The following is a 21,442-nucleotide window of genomic DNA, read 5'->3' as shown; positions in this document are numbered from 1 at the left end:
AGGCTAGTTGAGAACAAGTTCTCATTTACAACTGCGACCTGGCCAAGATAAAGCATAGCAGTGTGAGCATACAACAAAGAGTTACACATGGAGTAAACAATTAACAAGTCAATAACACAGTAGAAAACGAAGGGGGGGTCTATATACAATGTGTGCAAAAGGCATGAGGAGGTAGGCAAATAATTACAATTTTGCAGATTAACACTGGAGTGATAAAAGATCAGATGGTCATGTACAGGTAGAGATATTGGTGTGCAGAAGAGCAGAAAAGTAAATAAATAAAAACAGTATGGGGATGAGGTAGGTGAAAAGGGTGGGCTATTTACCAATAGACTATGTACAGCTGCAGCGATCGGTTAGCTGCTCAGATAGCTGATGTTTGAAGTTGGTGAGGGAGATAAAAGTCTCCAACTTCAGCGATTTTTGCAATTCGTTCCAGTCACAGGCAGCAGAGTACTGGAACGAAAGGCGGCCAAATGAGGTGTTGGCTTTAGGGATGATCAGTGAGATACACCTGCTGGAGCGCGTGCTACGGATGGGTGTTGCCATCGTGACCAGTGAGCTGAGATAAGGCGGAGCTTTACCTAGCATAGACTTGTAGATGACCTGGAGCCAGTGGGTCTGGCGACGAATATGTAGCGAGGGCCAGCCGACTAGAGCATACAAGTCGCAGTGGTGGGTAGTATAAGGTGCTTTAGTGACAAAACGGATGGCACTGTGATAGACTGCATCCAGTTTGCTGAGTAGAGTGTTGGAAGCCATTTTGTAGATGACATCGCCGAAGTCGAGGATCGGTAGGATAGTCAGTTTTGATCTGGAGCGCAAAGTCACGAGCTCTGCAGGTCAGCTACTGCGTAGCATCCTAGCAATGACAAAAGCCATGGTCTTCCCAAGAAAGACTATGTAAATCAAGATTGCCAGACGGCCAAACAACTATTTGGAAGGCCGTTTTGGGCTCTAAAATTACTTTATTATTATCAAATTCGATCCCCATCACACAGGACCACGTGCTGACAGAGACCAATCACTGACACAGACCAATCACGGGCTGGCAGACTATGAGGCTACAATTATCATTGTATCAGGAACCAAGGTAAGACCCAGATGCAGACTGTCAAAGTAACAATGTTTATTTTGGCAACAGGGGCAGGCAACGACAGGTCAAGGCAGACAGGGGTCGATAATCCAGAGTAGAGGAGCAAAGGTACAGGACCGCAGACAGGCTCAGGGTCAGGTCAGGCAGAGGTTGATAATCCAGAGGTGGGGCAAATGGCAGGTGGCTCAGGGTCAGGACAGGCAGAGTAGTCGGACAGGCGGGCTCAGAGACAGGACAGGTAAGGGTCAAATCCAGGGGGGCGAGAAAATGAGAGACTGGGGAAAAGCAGGAGCTGAAAAAACGCTGGTTGACTTGACAAAACAAGACAAACTGGCAATGGACAAACAGAGAACACAGGTATACATACACAGGGGATAATGGGGAAGATGGGAGACACCTTGAGGTGGGGTGTAGACAATCACAAGGACAGGTGAAACAGATCACGGTGTGACACATTGAATACATATTCAAATTCCATGGTTTGATGATAAAAGATCAGCGTTACCTAGAACCTAGACAGGTCAACATTGGAAAACTAAAAAACAGACAACAAATATGAACAATAATAATCAGAATTACGACTAACTTGCCAGAAAAAAGATTAGACTCTTAAATGACAATTAGGGCAGTTAAATACTTAACATGCTGGCATGGTGACTGGCTTTGTAAAATCAAACAAAACATAGCACAAAGTAAAGTGTGAGCAAATTCCCCATCTAGTCTAGTTATCCTGTTATCCTGTTCCCGCTAGCGGAACCCCTCGCCAACAGCCAATGAAATTGCAGGGTGCCAAATTCAATCAACAGAAATCTCATAATTAAATTTTCTCAAACAAGTATTAGGCACCATTTTAAAGATAACATTCTCATTAATCCAACCACAGTGTCCGATTTCAAAAAAGTTTTTAGGCGAAAGCAGAACACATCATTATGTTAGGTCAGCAACTAGTCACAGAAAGCATACAGCAAAGAGAGGAGTCACAAAAAGCAGAAATATTGATAAAATTAATCACTAACCTTTGATATTCTTCATCAGATGACACTCGCAGGACAACATGTTACACAATACACAATGTTTTGTTCGATCAAGTTCATATTTATATCCAAAAACCTCAGTTTACATTTGGCTTTGCCTCCAAAACGTCCCGTGAATTTGCACATAGCCACATCAAATCACAGAAATACTCACAATAAACATTAATAAAAGATACAAGTGTTATTCACCGATTTAAAGATATAGTTCTCCTTAATGCAACCACTGTGTCAGATTTCAAAAAAACTTTACGGAAAAAGCAAACCATGCAATAATCTGAACATAACCATGCAATAATCTGAGTATAATCTGCATGTGCAGTAGCTAATGGGGATCCTAATAAACTAAACTAAACCATGCATACTCAACAAAAATATAAACGCAACATGTAAAGTGTTGGCCCCATGTTTCATGAGCTGTAATAAAAGATCACAGAAATGTTATTGTTGCATAAAAAGTTTATTTCTTTCAAATTGTATGTACAAATTTGTTTACATAACTGTTAGTCTAGACAGTCGTGACAGTCGTGAAGAGGGCACGACAAAACCTATTCCCCCTCAGGAGACTGAAAATATTTGGCATGTATCCTCAGATATTCAAAAGGTTCTATAGCTGCAAATCTGTCAGACTGGTTGCATCACTGCCTGGTATGGCAACTGCTCGGTCTTCGACCGCAAGGCACTACAGAGTGTTGTGCAAACGGCCCAGTACATCACTGGGGCCAAGCGTCCTGCCATCCAGGACCTCTATACCACGACAAGCGGCAGCGGAGCACCAAGTCTAGGACCAGAGGCTTCTAAATAGCTCCTACCCCCAAGCCATACGACTCCTGAACACCTAATCAAATGGCTACCCAGACCAGTTGCATTGCCCCCCCCCCCCCACTCCCCCTCTTTTACACCGCTGCTACTCTGTTGTTATCAGCTATGCATAGTCACTTTAATAACTCTACCTCGATGTACATTTCACCTCAACTAACATTCCTACAAATCTGGGTGTTGGTTCTAAGTGATCCTACAGTGATGTCAGTGTTTGAGAAGGAGTATAAAGCACAAACCTTTGTTATATATCATATATCATCTATTGTCAGAAAATACCTAAAGACCAAAGTCTACTATCTTTATCAGTCAAAGCCTGCAAAACAATTGAGGGCAACAGGCTCAGTGAATGTAAAACCCCACAGAGCTTCCTTATTAGTCTTAGTGGAGTTGGATTGTAGTATTCTGAAAGTGGAGTTTGGTCATTTGTTCCTTCATGCAGCGATATAACTCATCAAAACCTTTTATCTCAATATTCCTTCCTCATATCAGGTTTTGATGTTACTGTAGACCACTTTTATTGAAGCCCTGTCTCTTATGCAATACTTATTTCTAGGTACAGAAGTAGTCTGAATCACAGACGTGTTACATCAGAAGAGATGGTGGCATCTGTAGTCGTCTTTCTTACCATGGCAATACTCTCAGGTGAGACCTTATCTGCTGCGCTCAATGAAATACAGCCACACATAGGTTAACCCTAAAAGCACCGACAAGGGACAATTTTAAACCCAAGGGGTGAAACATGTCATAATTTATAAACCTTTTTTTGATCCTTCTGAAAATGTAGGACCATGATTTATGTGTCTACAAGGCGCAATGGCTTCCACAGTGGCTTCCAAAATTGTCTTGATAAAATAATTATGTTATAATTAATTTTGGGGGCGGCAGGTAGCCTACTGGTTAGTTTTGAGGGTGGCAGGTAGCCTAGTGGTTAGAGCATTAGGCCAGTATCCAAAAGGTTGCTAGATCGAATCCCTGAGCTGACAAGGTAAAAATCTGTCGTTCTGCCCCTGAACTAGGCAGTTAACCCACTGTTCCTAGGCTGTCATTGTTAACAAGAATTTGTTATTAACTGACTTGCCTAGTTAAATAATAGTGAATATGAACTCATAAAACTGGTTACAGTATTTTTGGGGGGGTTTTGGAGACATGATAATCAAGCCCTGTTGTTTCCTCAGGATATTGTGCTGGTCTAGAAGTGCTTCCTCCTGGACCTGTGAATGGAACATTGGGAGGAAATGTGTTTTTCAAAACCACCATCAATCCAACGACACTTAGTGCAATCTTCTGGACTTTTGGTGATACCCCTGTCATCATTGTTGACTTTCTCAGTTCTGAAGGTCCTGTGACCGGAGAGGGATATGTTGGCAGGATCAGGCTGGACAATAGCACTGGATCTCTGGAGCTCTTGAAACTGACCATTGCTGACAATGGAGAATACAGAGTGATCCTAAGAGAGTCTGATTTGATGTATTTGTCAAATACTTCACTGAATGTCTATGGTGAGTACCCCCTGAGTTACAAAAGATGTCACTTCATGTTAAAGTTGAGTTGTCAACTAATGTGATTTGAATGTACTTCCATACATAAAAACAATACAAAACAAAAAATAGAATGCGCTTGTTGAAATGTAGTTACTTTAGTCTTTTGATGGTGCAGTTACAATTTATGGATATCTCTTGACACTCTTCTAAATACATGATCCATGGTCAGAAGCAGAGCTAGTGTGAGGGCCATGGGAGCGACCAGCATAGGTTTAAATTCCAATTAAATTCCAGTCAATTCAAAAAGTTAACCAAACTCCAATTCAAATTTCAAATTTTACTAACTGAAAAACATACAAGATAATTGGAATTGGAAATTAAGTGTACTTCCTGAATTTACTGGAATTTAAATTGAATTTACCCCAACCCTGGTGATCACCCCAGGGACCACACACCTAGGGGCACCCTGATCCTGGAGAAAAATAAATAAATAAAGTTGGAGTCATTAAAACTCGTCTTTCAACCAATCCACAAATTTCTTGTTAATTAACAAACTACAGTTTTGGCATTTACTTTGCGCAAGACACAAGTCATTTTTCTAACAATTGTTTACAGACAGATTATTTCACTTTCACTTTTTTGTAAGTGGAATTGTAACACAATTCCAGTGGGTCAGAGGTTTACATACACTAAGTTGACTGTGGCTTTAAACAGCTTGGAAAATTCCAGAGAATTATGTCATGGCTTTAGAAGCTTCTGATAGGCTAATTGACATAATTTGAGTCAATTGGAGGTGTACCTGTTGGTGTATTTCAAGGCCTACCTTCAAACTCAGTGCCTCTTTGCTTGGCATCATGGGAAAATCAAAATAAATCAGCCAAGACGTCAGAATTCTTTTTGTAAACCTCCACAAGTCCGGTTCAACCTTGGGAGCAATTTCCAAATGCCTGAAGGTACCACGTTCATCTGTACAAAAATAGCACGCAAGTATAAACATCAAAAGACGACGCAGCCATCATACCGCTCAGGAAGGAGACGCGTTCTGTTTCCTAGAGATTAACGTATTTTGGTGCAAAAAGTGCAAATCAATCCCAGAACAACAGCAAAGGACCATGTGAAGATGCTGGAGGAAACGGGTACAAAAGTATCTATATCCACAGTTACACGAGTCCTATATCAACATAACCTGAAAGGCCACTCAGCAAAGAAGAAGCCATGGCTCCAAAACCGCTATTAAAACAAGATAGACTACAGTTTGCAACTGCACATGGGGCCGTAGATCGTACTTTTTGGAGAAATGTCTTCTGGTCTGATGAAACAAAATTAGAACTGTTTGGCCATAATGACCATCGTTATGTTTGGAGGAAAAAGGGGGAGGCTTGCAAGCCACAGAACACCATCCCAACCGTGAAGCACAGGGGTGGCAGCATCATGTTGTGGGGGTGCATTGCTGCAGGAGGGACTGGTGCATTTCACAAACTAGATGGCGTCATGAGAAAGGAAAATTATGTGGATATATTGAAGCAACATCTCAAGACATCAGTCAGGAAGTTAAAGCTTGGTCGCAAATGGGTCTGCCAAATGGACAATAACCCCAAGCATACTTCCAAAGTTGTGGCAAAATGACTTAAGGACAACAAAGTCAAGGTAACGGATTGGCCATCACAAAGCCCTGACCTCAATCCTATAGAACATTTGTGGGCAGAACTGAAAAAGCCGGTGCGAGCAAAGAGGCCTACCAACCTGACTCAGTTACACCAGCTCTATCAGGAGGAATGGGCCAAAATTCACCCAACTTATCGTGGTAAGCTTGTGGAAGGCAACCCGAAACGTTTGACCCAAGTTAAACAATTTAAAGGCAGTGCTACCAAATACTAACTGAGTGTATGTAAACTTTTGACCCACTGGAAATAAAAGCTGAAATAAATCATTCTCTCTACTATTATTCTGACATTTCACCTTCTTAAAATAAAGTGCTGATCATAACTGATCTAAGAGAGGGAATTTTTACTAGGATTAAATGTCAGGAATTGTGAAAAACTGAGTTTTAATACATTTGTCTAAGGTGTATGTAAACTTCAAACTTCAACTGTAAAACCTTTTCATTAGATCCTGGAATTGGTCTGAGCTGGTGTTGCTTATTTTATAAACAATGTACAGCTGTCTGTCACTCTACCCCCTGGCTGCTGCCAGGACAGGCCAGGGTCTTCAAAAATGTCTTCAAAATGATTATTCATTTATTTAGTACGTTTTTTAGTTTAAAACTACTAATAACGATTGAAAAAAATAGTCTACTTTATACAGCACCACTACATTGTTTCACAACCAAGAGAAATATTCCTCATATATCATTGAAACCAGCATTTCTCTCTTGTTCTAACGTTTCTATGGTCACATTTTGGCTACAGGCTACTTTGAAGCAAGGTAAAACATGTGTCATAATAGGCTATGAAGTAAAACTGTTTTCACACGCGATTGTATGTAGAAATGTTGCACAATGACTGGGATTATAAAAACACATGATCAATGAGCTGCGAGCTTTGCTCAAACTAGGCTTTGTATGCGGTGCGCAGTAATGCAAGTCATAAATAAGTTAGATGACAAAATAACTTACTAATTTGCTTTTATTATGATGGGGCATATCAGCTATTCATTTAAAAAAAAGATTTGCTCAGGACCTGTCATGCCAAATATTGTCCCCTTACCAAATAGTTTCCCCCTCTAATTCATTGATGGGATTCGATGAGTTCTAGCTTCTGTTGCTAGGGCTGTTTCTAGAACGTCAGGTTGGTTTTCACAGTTGTTTCGCAAGGTGTTCATTATTGTAAATTGTAAGGTAACCATTGATGGTATTTATTTGTTCCACATTATTCAATGTTGTAGCCTATGAACTACAATAGATACATATATATTCAACCACAAGGGTGTACTAATGTACTAATGTGCTATGCCAGAAAATCATAATAGAGGACTACTGAAATGATATTATTTCAGTGTAGATGAGGTAAGGGCAGGTTTTAATAAAAACATGACAGCCAGACAAGCCAGTGTAAGAATCAAATGGATTTCCATATGAATGGAGTGGAAATTAGCTGTCTTTGTGATTTGTAAGGTAAGTAACTTTAATGTGTCAAGCAGATTTGCCATTTCTGAAACGTAGCAATGTTTAAGACATGGATTTCATGTTGTAATGTTAACAAGGTACCCAAAAGTAGTTTGAATTAATTGTTTAATTTTATTAGCTAAACCAAACTTGTTTAAACAGCGCGAAAAATCTGCCTTCTTTGCATAGCGATGATGAAAAGAACGTCATTTAGAATGTAATGATCTCAAAAATTCAAATCATTCCACCGATATAGCAACGGATGCTAATAGTTTAATTGAATCCCATTGTGACGTAGAGGGGGACACTATTTGGCCGGGAGATTATTTGGCATGACAGACCCTTCGAGAGCGCACTACCCGGTCTGTGCTGATGAGCTCTAAGCCTGTCCATGGTAATGTAACACAAGTGGTGTACATTTTTTAAGTACAAATACTTTAAAGTACTACTTTAAAGTTTTTGGGGTGTATCTGTACTTTACTTTACTATTTACATTTTGAGAACTTTTAATTTCACTCCACTGCATTCCTAAAGAAAATAATGTACTTTTATTCCCTACATTTTCCCTGACACCCAAAAGTATGCGTTACATTTACAATGCTTAGCAGCACTTATCAAGAGAACATCCCTAGTCATCCCTACTGCCTCTGATCTGGCAGACTCACTAAACAGAGAACATCCCTGGTCATCCCTACTGCCTCTAATCTGGCAGACTCACTAAACAGAGAACATCCCTAGTCATCCCTACTGCCTCTGATCTGGCAGACTCACTAAACAGAGAACATCCCTGGTCCTCCCTACTGCCTCTGATCTGGCAGACTCACTAAACAGAGAACATCCCTAGTCATCCCTACTGCCTCTGATCTGGCAGACTCACTAAACAGAGAACATCCCTGGTCCTCCCTACTGCCTCTGATCTGGCAGACTCACTAAACAGAGAACATCCCTAGTCATCCCTACTGCCTCTGATCTGGCAGACTCACTAAACAGAGAACATCCCTAGTCATCCCTACTGCCTCTGATCTGGCAGACTCACTAAACAGAGAACATCCCTAGTCATCCCTACTGCCTCTGATCTGGCAGACTCACTAAACAGAGAACATCCCTAGTCATCCCTACTGCCTCTGATCTGGCAGACTCACTAAACACAAATGCTTTGTTTCCAAATATGTTTGTGTATTGGAGTGTGTCCCTGGCTATCCGTAAATTAAAATGACAACAAAATTGTGCCGTCTGGTTTGCTTAATGTAAGGACGGTGAAATTATGTACTTTTACTTTTGATACTTAAGTATATTTCAGCAATTACATATACTTTTGATACTTAAGTATATTTAAAAGACTTTCACTTTTACTTGAGTAATTTCACTTTTACTCAAGTTTGACAGTTGGGTACTTTTTCTACCACTGTGTAACATGAACATAAAACTAACTTGTTTCTCCTTTTCTTTTTTAACAAACCACAATAATTAGCATTATCTCATCTTGTATTAATTTCACAGAAACAGTATCGGGTGCTACTATCACAATTACCCCAAACCCACCAATCATCGAGGGGGGCTCTGTCACTTTAACCTGTGATGCAGCTGGCTTCAACATCACCAGAGAGTGGATGAAGGATGGTCATCCTGTGTCTTCTGGTGACGATATCATATTATCTGAGGATAAGAGAGTGCTGTCCATAAAGAAGAGAACAGACAGTGGCGAATACCTGTGTAGAGTCAGCAACCATGTCAGCTCTGAAAATGCCAGTGACACTGTGAATGTAATCTGTAAGTACTTCCCTATAAGCCTGGGGATAAATCAAATCAAATTTTATTGGTCGCATACACATGCTAATGTAACCGATGTGAAATGGCTAGCTAGTTAGCGGTGGTGCGCGCTAATAGCATTTCGATATGTGACGTCACTCGCTCTGAGACCTTGAAGTAGTGGTTCCCCTTGCTCTGCAAGGTCCATGGCTTTTGTGGAGTGATGGGTAACGATGCTTCGTGGGTGACTGTTGTCTATGTGTGCAGAGGGTCCCTGGTTCGAGCCCGGGTAGGGGTGAGGGGACGGACGAAAGTTAAACTGTTACATTGGTGCCGTGACCCGGATCACTGGTTGCTGCGGAAAAGGAGGAGGTCAAAAGGGGGGTGAGTGTAACCGATGTGAAATGGCTAGCTAGTTAGCGGTGGTGTGCGCTAATAGTGTTTTAATCGGTGACGTCACTCGCTCTGAGACCTTGAAGTAGTGGTTCCCCTTGCTCTGCAAGGGCTGCGGCTTTTGTGGAGCGATGGGTAACAATGCTTTGTGGGTGACTGTTGTCTATGTGTGCAGAGGGTTCCTGGTTCGCGCCCGGTGAGGGGACGGACGAAAGTTAAACTGTTACACTAACCATGTGTATGCAACCAATAAAATTGGATTTGATTTGATAAATGTACCAGATAAATGTACCATCAACACATGCATGTGAAAAGAATATAACAATGACTGAACACACACTTTACACCAACCATTATGACTCCACCGTCACACTGATTACAAACTAATGAACTTGTAGCTATGACTAACTGGTGATCTCTGTGTTACAGATGGACCTGATGGTATGGAAATCAAGGGTCCAACTAAAATAGAAGTAGGACAGAAGTTTACATTGACCTGCTCTGCCTACTCCAACCCACCTACTAGTTACACCTGGATGCACAATGAGACAGAGATACCTGGACATTCCCCTGAGTTCACTAAAGAGAAGAGTGAATACTCTGACAGTGGGGATTACACCTGTTCAGCAACAAATGATGTCACCGGAAACAAAACATCTGTGGTCCATAAACTGTCAGTAAAAGGTAAAGTTAGTAGAAGTTTTAAAGACAATATGAACATAGTAAGTAGATAACAGTTACATCTAGTCATTTAGCAGACCCTCTTATCCAGAGATACTTACAGTTAGTGCATTAAGTTAGCTATGTGGGACAACCAAATATCTCAGTCATAGTAAGTACTATTTTCCTCAAAGTAATTATCAGAAAAGTCAGTGCTAGTAGAAGAAAAGTTATACGTATGAAGTTTTGCATTCCAAACTTGTTTTAAAATAGTGCCTTTTAGTTGTGTTTGCTGTGTTGTAATTGTCCCCTAGATGCACTGTAATGTGCAGTACTGCTTGTTCACTGGATGTACCCTCTCTCTCATCTCTGTATGGTTCTCTCTCTGGTCTCTGCAGCGGAGGGCTCTCCGTCTGTTGTTGTCATCACTGGGACTGTGATTATAGTGTTGCTGGTTGTGGAAGTGGCAGTTAGTGTTGCAGTCTATTTCATCAAGAAAAATGGGTGAGATAAGAAACATTTCATTCAAACAAGTGTATTTTCTATCACTGCCGGCAATAGACAATATAGGCTCTGTTTTCACAATGATCTAAACTGGTCAGAAAAAGGGCCTGGGTATATTTCAAAAGCACCATAAACTTTTAAAAACATTGTAATGTTATGTTCTTATCTTAAAACTTCACTGTAAACTGTTAAAAGCACTGTAATATCATGTTCTTATACCTTTTAATGTTTATGTATTGTTGCATATAGAAGCAATGTTGAGCCAATGCATCGAGGAGGTAAGCATATGCTTTATCTCCAATCTTATAATGAATCATGTTTTCAAACATTTGTTTTATCCATTTACATTAAAATCGTCATTTAGCAGTCGCTCTCATCCAGGGTGATTTGCAGTTTCCATGGAAGAAGGATATGTATTCAGACAAATTACATGATATAATACAACACCACTATGACGATGCTTAATAATGGCAAATGCTTATGCAGACAAGATAACAGCAACTATGCAACCACCTCTATTTGTGTATCTCTTAAAGGCTCGCAACAACATGTATATGAGAACCCATCACCTGTGTATGAGAACCCATCACCTGTGTATGAGAATCCATCACCTGTGCGTGACAACACACAACAAAATCAATCTCCACCTCTACCCCTGACAGTAAGTAAAACATGGTCACCCCTGGGATGTGTCTGTGCACATCTGTATTCTACTACAGTCTGACTGTAATTAACAAGATTACTTTGCTTAACAGGATGTACAGTGTTGAAAATACTGTATGCAAAGACTGTTTGCCAATTATATTATATAAGTTTAGTTTTGACTTAATGACAACTATTCAGTCTCTGGCCTTTTCATGTTATTCACTAACACATGATTGCTGTAAAAGTTTGTTTAGGACTTTGAGGTTATGTATTTTGTCATGGCAACTGTTGGTGTGGCTGTTGCCTGTGTACTGCAGTTGTTTACTTCTGCTTTTATCCCAAATTATGAAATGCAGGACTTCAAGAGTACCTATGATACTAGGATAATGGTAAGTTTGTTCTAGACCACATGTCACCATGTGACTGTAATACTGTAACAACAACTGATTTATGTGTTATATGTTAAATGGTATTCATGCCCTATTAAATGGTATTCATGCCCTATTAAATGGTATTCATGCCCTATTAAATGGTATTCATGCCCTATTATAGCTGATAAATGGAAGTTAATGTTCCTTTCTTTTCTCCCTTACTTTCCTACTAGCAGTAAGAGGTCAGGAAGAGATCTCCATTCAACCACCATTCTCCAGTTCCACAATCAACACAAAGAAAACCTGCATGATAACACCCAGTGTGGATCTGAAATGTAACATACATAATACATTTGTGCTATGTTTGTCTGCTTTATTGTGTAATTTCTTAACATTGAAAAGAAAACCTTGTTGATAATGAAAGTAGATAATGCATTACTGTACTGTCATTTTATAAATTAGAGCATAATTAATGCCAGTTAAATAAATAAGAATATTTAAATTATGTAAAAACAGAATGACTAATAAATATTGCCTGCTATTTTCCTACTACTCTGTTGTTCTTTGTGTCAGACCAGTGATTACCAGTTTATAAGATATATACTGAACAAAACTATAAAAGCAACATTTAAAAAAAAAAAATTATTTTACCTTTATTTAACCAGGTAGACACGTTCTCATTTACAATTGCGACCTGGCCAAGATAAAGCAAAGCAGTTCGACAGATACAACGACACAGAGTTACACATGGAGTAAAACAAACATACAGTCAATAATACAGTATAAACAAGTCTATATACAATGTGAGCAAATGAGATGAGGAGGGAGGTAAAGGCAAAAAAGGCCATGGTGGCAAAGTAAATACAATATAGCAAGTAAAACACTGGAATGGTAGTTTTGCAATGGGAAATAATGGGGTGCAAAGGAGCAAAATAAAATAAAAATTAAATACAGTTGGGAAAGAGGTAGTTGTTTGGGCTAAATTATAGGTGGGCTATGTACAGGTGCAGTAATCTGTGAGCTGCTCTGACAGCTGGTGCTTAAAGCTAGTGAGGGAGATAAGTGTTTCCAGTTTCAGAGATTTTTGTAGTTCGTTCCAGTCATTGGCAGCAGAGAACTGGAAGGAGAGGCGGCCAAAGAAAGAATTGGTTTTGGGGGTGACTAGAGAGATATACCTGCTGGAGCGTGTGCTACAGGTGGGAGATGCTATGGTGACCAGCGAGCTGAGATAAGGGGGGACTTTACCTAGCAGGGTCTTGTAGATGACATGGAGCCAGTGGGTTTGGCGACGAGTATGAAGCGAGGGCCAGCCAACGAGAGCGTACAGGTCGCAATGGTGGGTAGTATATGGGGCTTTGGTGACAAAACGGATTGCACTGTGATAGACTGCATCCAATTTGTTGAGTAGGGTATTGGAGGCTATTTTGTAAATGACATCGCCAAAGTCGAGGATTGGTAGGATGGTCAGTTTTACAAGGGTATGTTTGGCAGCACGAGTGAAGGATGCTTTGTTGCGAAATAGGAAGCCAATTCTAGATTTAACTTTGGATTGGAGATGTTTGATATGGGTCTGGAAGGAGAGTTTACAGTCTAACCAGACACCTTAGTATTTGTAGTTGTCCACGTATTCTAAGTCAGAGCCGTCCAGAGTAGTGATGTTGGACAGGCGGGTAGGTGCAGGTAGCGATCGGTTGAAGAGCATGCATTTAGTTTTACTTGTATTTAAGAGCAATTGGAGGCCACGGAAGGAGAGTTGTATGGCATTGAAGCTTGCCTGGAGGGTTGTTAACACAGTGTCCAAAGAAGGGCCGGAAGTATACAGAATGGTGTTGTCTGCGTAGAGGTGGATCAGAGACTCACCAGCAGCAAGAGCGACCTCATTGATGTATACAGAGAAGAGAGTCGGTCCAAGAATTTAACCCTGTGGCACCCCCATAGAGACTGCCAGAGGTCCGGACAGCAGACCCTCCGATTTGACACACTGAACTCTATCAGAGAAGTAGTTGGTGAACCAGGCGAGGCAATCATTTGAGAAACCAAGGCTTTCGAGTCTGCCGATGAGGATGTGGTGATTGACCGAGTCGAAAGCCTTGGCCAGATCAATGAATACGGCTGCACAGTAATGTTTCTTATCGATGGCGGTTAAGATATCGTTTAGGACCTTGAGCGTGGCTGAGGTGCACCCATGACCAGCTCTGAAACCAGATTGCATAGCAGAGAAGGTATGGTGAGATTCGAAATTGTCGGTAATCTGTTTGTTGACTTGGCTTTCGAAGACCTTAGAAAGGCACGGTAGAATAGATATAGGTCTGTAGCAGTTTGGGTCAAGAGTGTCCGCCCCTTTGAAGAGGGGGATGACCGCAGCTGCTTTCCAATCTTTGGGAATCTCAGACGACACGAAAGAGAGGTTGAACAGGCTAGTAATAGGGGTGGCAACAATTTCGGCAGATAATTTTAGAAAGAAAGGGTCCAGATTGTCTAGCCCGGTTGATTTGTAGGGGTCCAGATTTTGCAGCTCTTTCAGAACATCAGCTGAATGGATTTGGGAGAAGGAGAAATGGGGAAGGCTTGGGCGAGTTGCTGTTGGGGGTGCAGTGCTGTTGACCGGGGTAGGAGTAGCCAGGTGGAAAGCATGGCCAGCCGTAGAAAAATGCTTATTGAAATTCTCAATTATGGTGGATTTATCAGTGGTGACAGTGTTTCCTATCTTCAGTGCAGTGGGCAGCTGGGAGGAGGTGTTCTTATTCTCCATGGACTTTACAGTGTCCCAGAACTTTTTTGAGTTAGTGTTGCAGGAAGCAAATTTCTGCTTGAAAAAGCTAGCCTTGGCTTTTCTAACTGCCTGTGTATAACGGTTTCTAGCTTCCCTGAACAGCTGCATATCACGGGGGCTGTTCGATGCTAATGCAGAACGCCATAGGATGTTTTTGTGTTGGTTAAGGGCAGTCAGGTCTGGGGAGAACCAAGGGCTATATCTGTTCCTGGTTCTACATTTCTTGAATGGGGCATGTTTATTTAAGATGGTTAGGAAGGCATTTAAAAAAAATATCCAGGCATCCTCTACTGACGGGATGAGATCAATATCCTTCCAGGATACCCCGGCCAGGTCGATTAGAAAGGCCTGCTCGCAGAAGTGTTTCAGGGAGCGTTTTACAGTGATGAGTGGATGTCGTTTGACCGCTGACCCATTACGGATGCAGGCAATGAGGCAGTGATCGCTGAGATCTTGGTTGAAGACAGCAGAGGTGTATTTAGAGGGGAAGTTGGTTAGGATGATATCTATGAGGGTGCCCGTGTTTAAGGCTTTGGGGAGGTACCTGGTAGGTTAATTGATAATTTGTGTGAGATTGAGGGCATCAAGTTTAGATTGTAGGATGTCTGGGGTGTTAAGCATGTTCCAGTTTAGGTCGCCTAGCAGCACAAACTCTGAAGATAGATGGGGGGCAATCAGTTCACATATGGTGTCCAGAGCACAGCTGGGGGCAGAGGGTGGTCTATAGCAGGCGGCAACGGTGAGAGACTTGTTTTTATAGAGGTGGATTTTTAAAAGTAGAAGTTCAAATTGTTTGGGTACAGACCTGGATAGTAGGACAGAACTCTACAGGCTATCTTTGCAGTAGATTGCAACACCGCCCCCTTTGGCAGTTCTATCTTGTCTGAAAATGTTGTAGTTTGGAATTAAAATTTCTGAATTTTTGGTGGTCTTCCTAAGCCAAGATTCAGACACAGCTAGAACATCCGGGTTGGCAGAGTGTGCTAAAGCAATGAATAGAACAAACTTAGGGAGGAGGCTTCTAATGTTAACATGCATGAAACCAAGGCTATTACGGTTACAGAAGTCGTCAAAAGAGAGCGCCTGGGGAATAGGAGTGGAGCTAGGCACTGCAGGGCCTGGATTCACCTCTACATCGCCAGAGGAACATAGGAGGAGTAGAATAAGGGTACGGCTAAAAGCTATGAGAATTGGTCGTCTAGAACGTCTGGAACATAGAGTAAAAGGAGGTTTCTGGGGGCGATAAAATAGCATCAAGGTATAATGTACAGACAAAGGTATGGTAGTATGTGAATACAGTGGAGGTAAACCTAGGTATTGAGTGATGAAGAGAGAGATATTGTCTCTAGAAACAGTGAAACCAGGAGATGTCATTGCATGTGTGGGTGGTGGAACTAATAGGTTGGATAAGGTATAGTGAGCAGGACTTGTAAAGTGATGGTACAATGTTTCGAAGCTTAAACAAAAGATCCCAGAAATTGTCTGTACACAAAAAAAATAAAAAATATCTAGGATTTTGTGCACAAATATGTTTACTTTAGTGAGCATTTCTCTTTGTTAAGGTAACCAATCAGCCTGACAGGTGTGGCATATCAAGAAGCTGATTAAACAGAATGATAATTACACAGGTGCACCTTGTGCTGGGGGACAATAAAAGGCCAGGACCTCCACATCTGTCTTCTTCCCCTGCGGGATCATCTGAGACCAGCCACTCAGACAGCTGATAAAACTGTGGGTTTGCACAACAGAAGAATTTCAGCACAAACTGTCAGAAACGGTCTAAGGGAAGCTCATCAGTGTGCTTGTCATCTTCACCAGGGACTTGACCTGACTGCAGTTAGGTGTCGTAACTGACTTCAGTGGGCAAATGCTCACCTTCGATGGCCACTGGCACGCTGCAGAAGTGCGCTTTTCACGGATGAATCCCGGTTGTACGGCATTATGTGGGCGAGCGGTTTGCTGATGTCAACGTCAAAGCTGGGACCGAGAGACTGAAAAACAGCTTCCATCTCAAGGCCATCAGACTGTTAAACAGCCACCACTAACATTGAGTGGCTGCTGCCAACACACTGACTCAACTCCAGCCACTTTAATAATGGGAATTGATGGGAAATTTGGTAAAATATATCACTAGCCACTTTAAACAATGCTACCTAATATGTTTACATACCCTACATTATTCATCTCATATGTATACGTATATACTGTACTCTCTATCTACTGCATCTTTATGTAATACATGTCACTAGCCACTTTAACTATGCCACTTTGTTTACATACTCATCTCATATGTATATACTGTACTCGATACCATCTACTGTATCTTGCCTATGCCGCTCTGTACCATCACTCATTCATATATCTTTATGTACATATTCTTTATCCCCCTACACTTGTGTGTATAAGACAGTAGTTTTGGAATTGTTAGTTTACTTGTTGGTTATTACTGCATTGTCGGAACTAGAAGCTCAAGCATTTCGCTACACTCGCATTAACATCTGCTAACCATGTGTATGTGACAAATAAAATTTGATTTGATTTGAACAGAGTGCCCCGTGGTGGATGTGGGGTTATGGTATGGCCTGGCATAAGCTACGGACAATGAACACAATTACATTTTAGCAATGGCAATTTGAATGCATGACGAGATCCTGGAGGCCCGTCCTTGTGCCATTCACACACCATCATCACCTCATGTTTCAGCATGATAATGCACGGCCCCATGTCGCAAGGATCTGTACACAATTCCTGGAAGCTGAAAATGTCCTAGTTCTTCCATGGCCTGCATACTCACCAGACATTTCACCCATTGAGCATGTTTGGGATGCTCTGGATCGATGTGTACGACAGCGTGTTCCAGTTCCAGCCAATATCCAGAAACTTTCCTTAGCCATTGAGTGGGACCACATTCCACAGGCCACAATCAACAGCCTGATCAACTCTATGTGAAGGAAATGTGTCGCGCTGCATGAGGCAAATGGTGATCACACCAGATACTGGTGTTTTTTGTTGTTGATCCAAGCACCTACCTTTGTTTTTATCGTATCTGTGACCAACAGATGAATATCTGTATTCCCAGTCATGTGAAATACATAGATTAGAACCTAATGAATTTATTTTGATTGACTGATTACTTTATATGAACTGTAACTCAGTAAAATCTTTAAAATTGTTGCATTTTGCATTTATATTTTGTTCAGTGTACTTTAGTATTACGATTCCATATCACCATAAATATATTCTCAACACTTTATAGTCATGAATACCTACAATTCTGACAATGTAGATGCATGAGGCTGCAGCGGATCTCGTCATCCTCTTCTGAGGAGGAGTAGCGAGAAGGATCGGAGGACAATTGCGCAGCGTGGTAAGTGTCCATAATGTTTCATCAAAACACAACAGAACACTGGAACAAAACAATAAACGTGAAGGAACGAAACAGTCCCGTGTGGCAACAAGCACTGACACGGAAGACAAACACCCACAACTCAAAAGTGAAACCAGGCTACCTAAGTATGATTCTCAATCAGGGACAACGATTGACAGCTGCCTCTGATTGAGAACCATACTAGGCCGAACACAGAAATCCCAATTTATAGAAAAACGAACATAGAGATTGAAGTATGACCAGACTGTCTTAAAAACTTTAGTTATCAGACCTATATACAACTCAAAGTGTTTAGCCTTTCCCCAGACACTACATATAATCCCCTTTCTCAACATTAATGTAGGTGTTATGGCCTCCTAACAGTCTAGTATTTCACACATCACCGATCTGCACTTGGGGACAGATAGAGGACCTTTGGTCCCTCCATGATGGACTAGGAGCAGATCACCCTCTAGTGGCTTCACATCTCCTCTGCACTCATGACTTAGTCTGGGGCTCCGTTCGCAGTCGCTAACTGGGTTCACGGTTTAAGAAGAGAAATAAACATTAAAATCTTACATTCAGACATACTTCAAAACTATTTAAAGGGTTTATAAGTCATTTATAAGCTATGTGTATCGACCTCGTATCCCAATCAGCTACTCTCCCTGGGGTCCTCCCAAAACACAACACAAAACAGTCCTACACAGACAGAAGCAACAGCATAGATATGCTAACATTATGACATTGACCCTCATAAACCAGATACACTTGTCCTGTAGATTATTAACTTCAATCAGGCAGCAGACAATGCCTCCTCCACTGGCAAGTAGGGAGTAAGACAGGGGTCAGAGAGGGGTGAAATAGGCATTTTGAGGTGGAACTGCCCTGGTGGAACGTACCAAGATGTGTAGTAAATCTGATGTTTCAAGCTTTATATCATATTCAGTTCCATTATCTACAGTGTTATCCCATTAATGAGGTTTAAAAACAGCCACATATTAAATTCAACCCTCATAATGATGAGAATGAATAGACTAAATGGAACATGGCTCCACAAGCTTGGCCAGATAAATTAAATAAAAAATTAACTGTAAGTCATTTAGCAAACACTCTTATACAGAGTGACTTACAGGAGAAATTAGGCTTAAGTGCCTTGCTCAAGGGCACATCGACAGACTTTTCACCTCGTCTGCTTGGGGATTCAAACCAGCAACCTTTCAGTTACTGGCCCCATGCTCTTAACTGCTAGGCTACCTGCCACCAGTATTGCTTTTACACAAACGTCCATACAAACGATTCAGCCACATTGAACACACTGTCTGAAGTTGGCAAGTTGTGTGTGTGTGTCACGCCATGACCTTGGATATCTCTGTTTTTCTATATATTTTGGTTAGGTCAGGGTGTGACTAGGGTGGGTACTCTAGTTTTTGTATCTCTAGGGTTTTTGTATGTCTAGGGGTTTTTGTATGTCTATGTTGGCCTGATATGGTTCCCAATCAGAGACAGCTGTTTATCGTTGTCTCTGATTGGGGATCATATTTAGGTAGCCATTTTCCTAATTTGCGTTGTGGGATCTTGACTATGTCTAGTTGCCTGTCGGCAATGATTGATTGTTGATTTTGTTAAGTGTTTCATTCATTAAAAGAGAATGTACGCATACCACGCTACACCTTGGTCTCACTCATACGACGATCGTGACAGTGTGTGTGTTTTGGCCAGTCCCATTAGACAGGATTCTCTGGCCCTATACCTCCTGTCTGTGTGTTGACTTGGAGTTGCCAGTTTCAGTAGATACTCTGAGGTGTGTATGTCTAGCGACGTCAGGGTGGCGCCAAGCTCCCACATAAACCCATGTCAGGAATTAGAGAACCAGCTAACACGGGTTACCTGGACAATTTAGACCATGTGGAATTGTGCATTCCTAGTGTATACAATCACAAATTTTGTACCTACTTGTATTCGGAAAGTATTCAGACCCCTTCCTTGACTTTTTCCACATCTTGTTACATTACAGCCTTTTTCTGAAATGGATTAACGAAAGAAAATGTCCTCCTCAATCTACACACAATACCCCATAATGACAAATTGGAAACAGGTTTTTAGAAATTTTGGCAAATGTATTAAAGATTTTAAAAAACATTTACATAAGTATTCAGACCCTTTGCTATGAAACTTGAAAGTGTTGAAAGTATTGAAAGTATTAAAGGTCTGCAGTATTGAAGGTCCCCAAGAAGATAGTGGCCTCCATCATTCTTAAATCGAAGACGTTTGGAACCACCAAGACTCTTCCTAGAGCTGGCCTATAGTTGACCAAGAACCCGATCTCCAGAGTTCCTCTGTGGAGATGGGAGAATCTTCCAGAAGGACAACCATCTATGCAGCACTCCACCAATCAGGCCTTTATGGTAGAGTGGCCAGAAGGAAACCCCTACTCAGTAAAAGGCACATGACAGCCCACTTGGAGTTTTCCAAAAGGCACCTAAAGGACTCTCAGACCATGAGAAACAAGATTATCTGGTCTGATGAAACCAAGATTGAACACTTTGGCCTGAATGCCAAGTCTGGAGGAAACCTGGCACCATCCCTACTGTTTGTCAGCGTCAGGAATTGGGAGACTTGTCAGGATCAAGGGAAACATGAACGGAGCAAAGTACAGAGAGATCCTTGATGAAAACCTGCTCCAGAGCGCTCATGACCGCTCATGACCTCAGACTGGGGGCGAATGTTCACCTTCCAATAGGACAACCACACTAAGCACACAGCCAAGACAATGCAGGAGTGGCTTCAGGACAAGATTCTGAATGTCCTTGAGTGGCCTAGCTTGGTTTTTTTGTGTTTTTTTAATTAATTTACAAAAAAATCTAAAAACCTGTTTTTGCTTTGTCGTTATGGGGTATTGTGTGTAGATTGATGAGGGAAAAATAACATAACAAAATGTGGAAAAAGTCAAGGGGTCTGAATACTGTCTGAATGCACTGTATGTACAATCACACGTGTTGTAAAGGATACCTACACTATGTACAATCGTGCATGTTTTGAATGACCACAAGACAGGAGTTAAAAACCTCTTGGAACTACCCATCCCAGATCCGGGAGAATTGTCATCAACTGACACTAATTAGCATAATGCAACAGACAAAAAATAATACTAGAAAATATTCATATTCATGAAATCACAAGTTAAATATAGTGAAACACAGCTTAAACTTTTGTTAATCACCCTGTCATCTCAGATTTTGAAATTATGCTTTACAGCCAAAGCAAGACAAGCATTTGTGTAAGTTTATCGATAGCCTAGCATAGCATTATGTCCAGCTAGCAGCAGGAAGCTTGGTCACGAAAATCAGAAAAGCAATCAAATTAACCGTTTACCTTTGATGATCTTCGAATGTTTTCACTGACTTCCAGTTAGACAGCAAATGTTCATTTTGTTCCATAAAGATT

At 41.3% G+C, this 21,442-nt stretch overlaps 1 protein-coding gene across 2 annotated transcripts; it reads left to right on the top strand.

Moving 5' to 3' along the window:
- Positions 1-3,309: 3,309 nt before the first annotated feature.
- On the top strand, positions 3,310-12,404 carry LOC109900681 (carcinoembryonic antigen-related cell adhesion molecule 1-like). 2 transcript variants are annotated; one of them, XM_031786493.1, is made up of 9 exons: positions 3,310-3,591; positions 4,125-4,448; positions 9,034-9,303; positions 10,105-10,359; positions 10,734-10,839; positions 11,089-11,117; positions 11,376-11,500; positions 11,841-11,873; positions 12,092-12,398. In XM_031786493.1, the coding sequence occupies exons 1-9, from the start codon at positions 3,546-3,548 to the stop codon at positions 12,092-12,094; spliced, it is 1,191 nt and encodes a 396-aa protein (XP_031642353.1). In that variant the 5' UTR covers positions 3,310-3,545; the 3' UTR covers positions 12,095-12,398. The 2 variants fall into 2 exon arrangements, with proteins under 2 accessions (XP_031642353.1, XP_031642350.1); XM_031786490.1 differs by having other exon boundaries at positions 3,311-3,591; positions 12,089-12,404.
- The last annotated feature ends 9,038 nt before the right edge of the window (positions 12,405-21,442 follow it).

The sequence above is a fragment of the Oncorhynchus kisutch genome, linkage group LG2 (genome assembly GCF_002021735.2).
Source record: "Oncorhynchus kisutch isolate 150728-3 linkage group LG2, Okis_V2, whole genome shotgun sequence".
Classification (NCBI taxonomy): domain Eukaryota; kingdom Metazoa; phylum Chordata; class Actinopteri; order Salmoniformes; family Salmonidae; genus Oncorhynchus; species Oncorhynchus kisutch.
Note: the sequence above shows the minus strand (reverse complement) of the source record. Positions and strands in the feature narration are given on the sequence as shown.

Excerpts from the sequence above, each read along its gene's own strand:
- LOC109900681 (XM_031786490.1), top strand. The coding sequence starts at position 3,546 with ATGGTGGCATCTGTAGTCGTCTTTCTTACCATGGCAATACTCTCAG. Across the intron at positions 9,304-10,104 it reads TGACACTGTGAATGTAATCT|ATGGACCTGATGGTATGGAA; the intron begins GTAAGTACTTCC and ends TCTGTGTTACAG. Across the intron at positions 11,118-11,375 it reads TGAGCCAATGCATCGAGGAG|GCTCGCAACAACATGTATAT; the intron begins GTAAGCATATGC and ends TATCTCTTAAAG.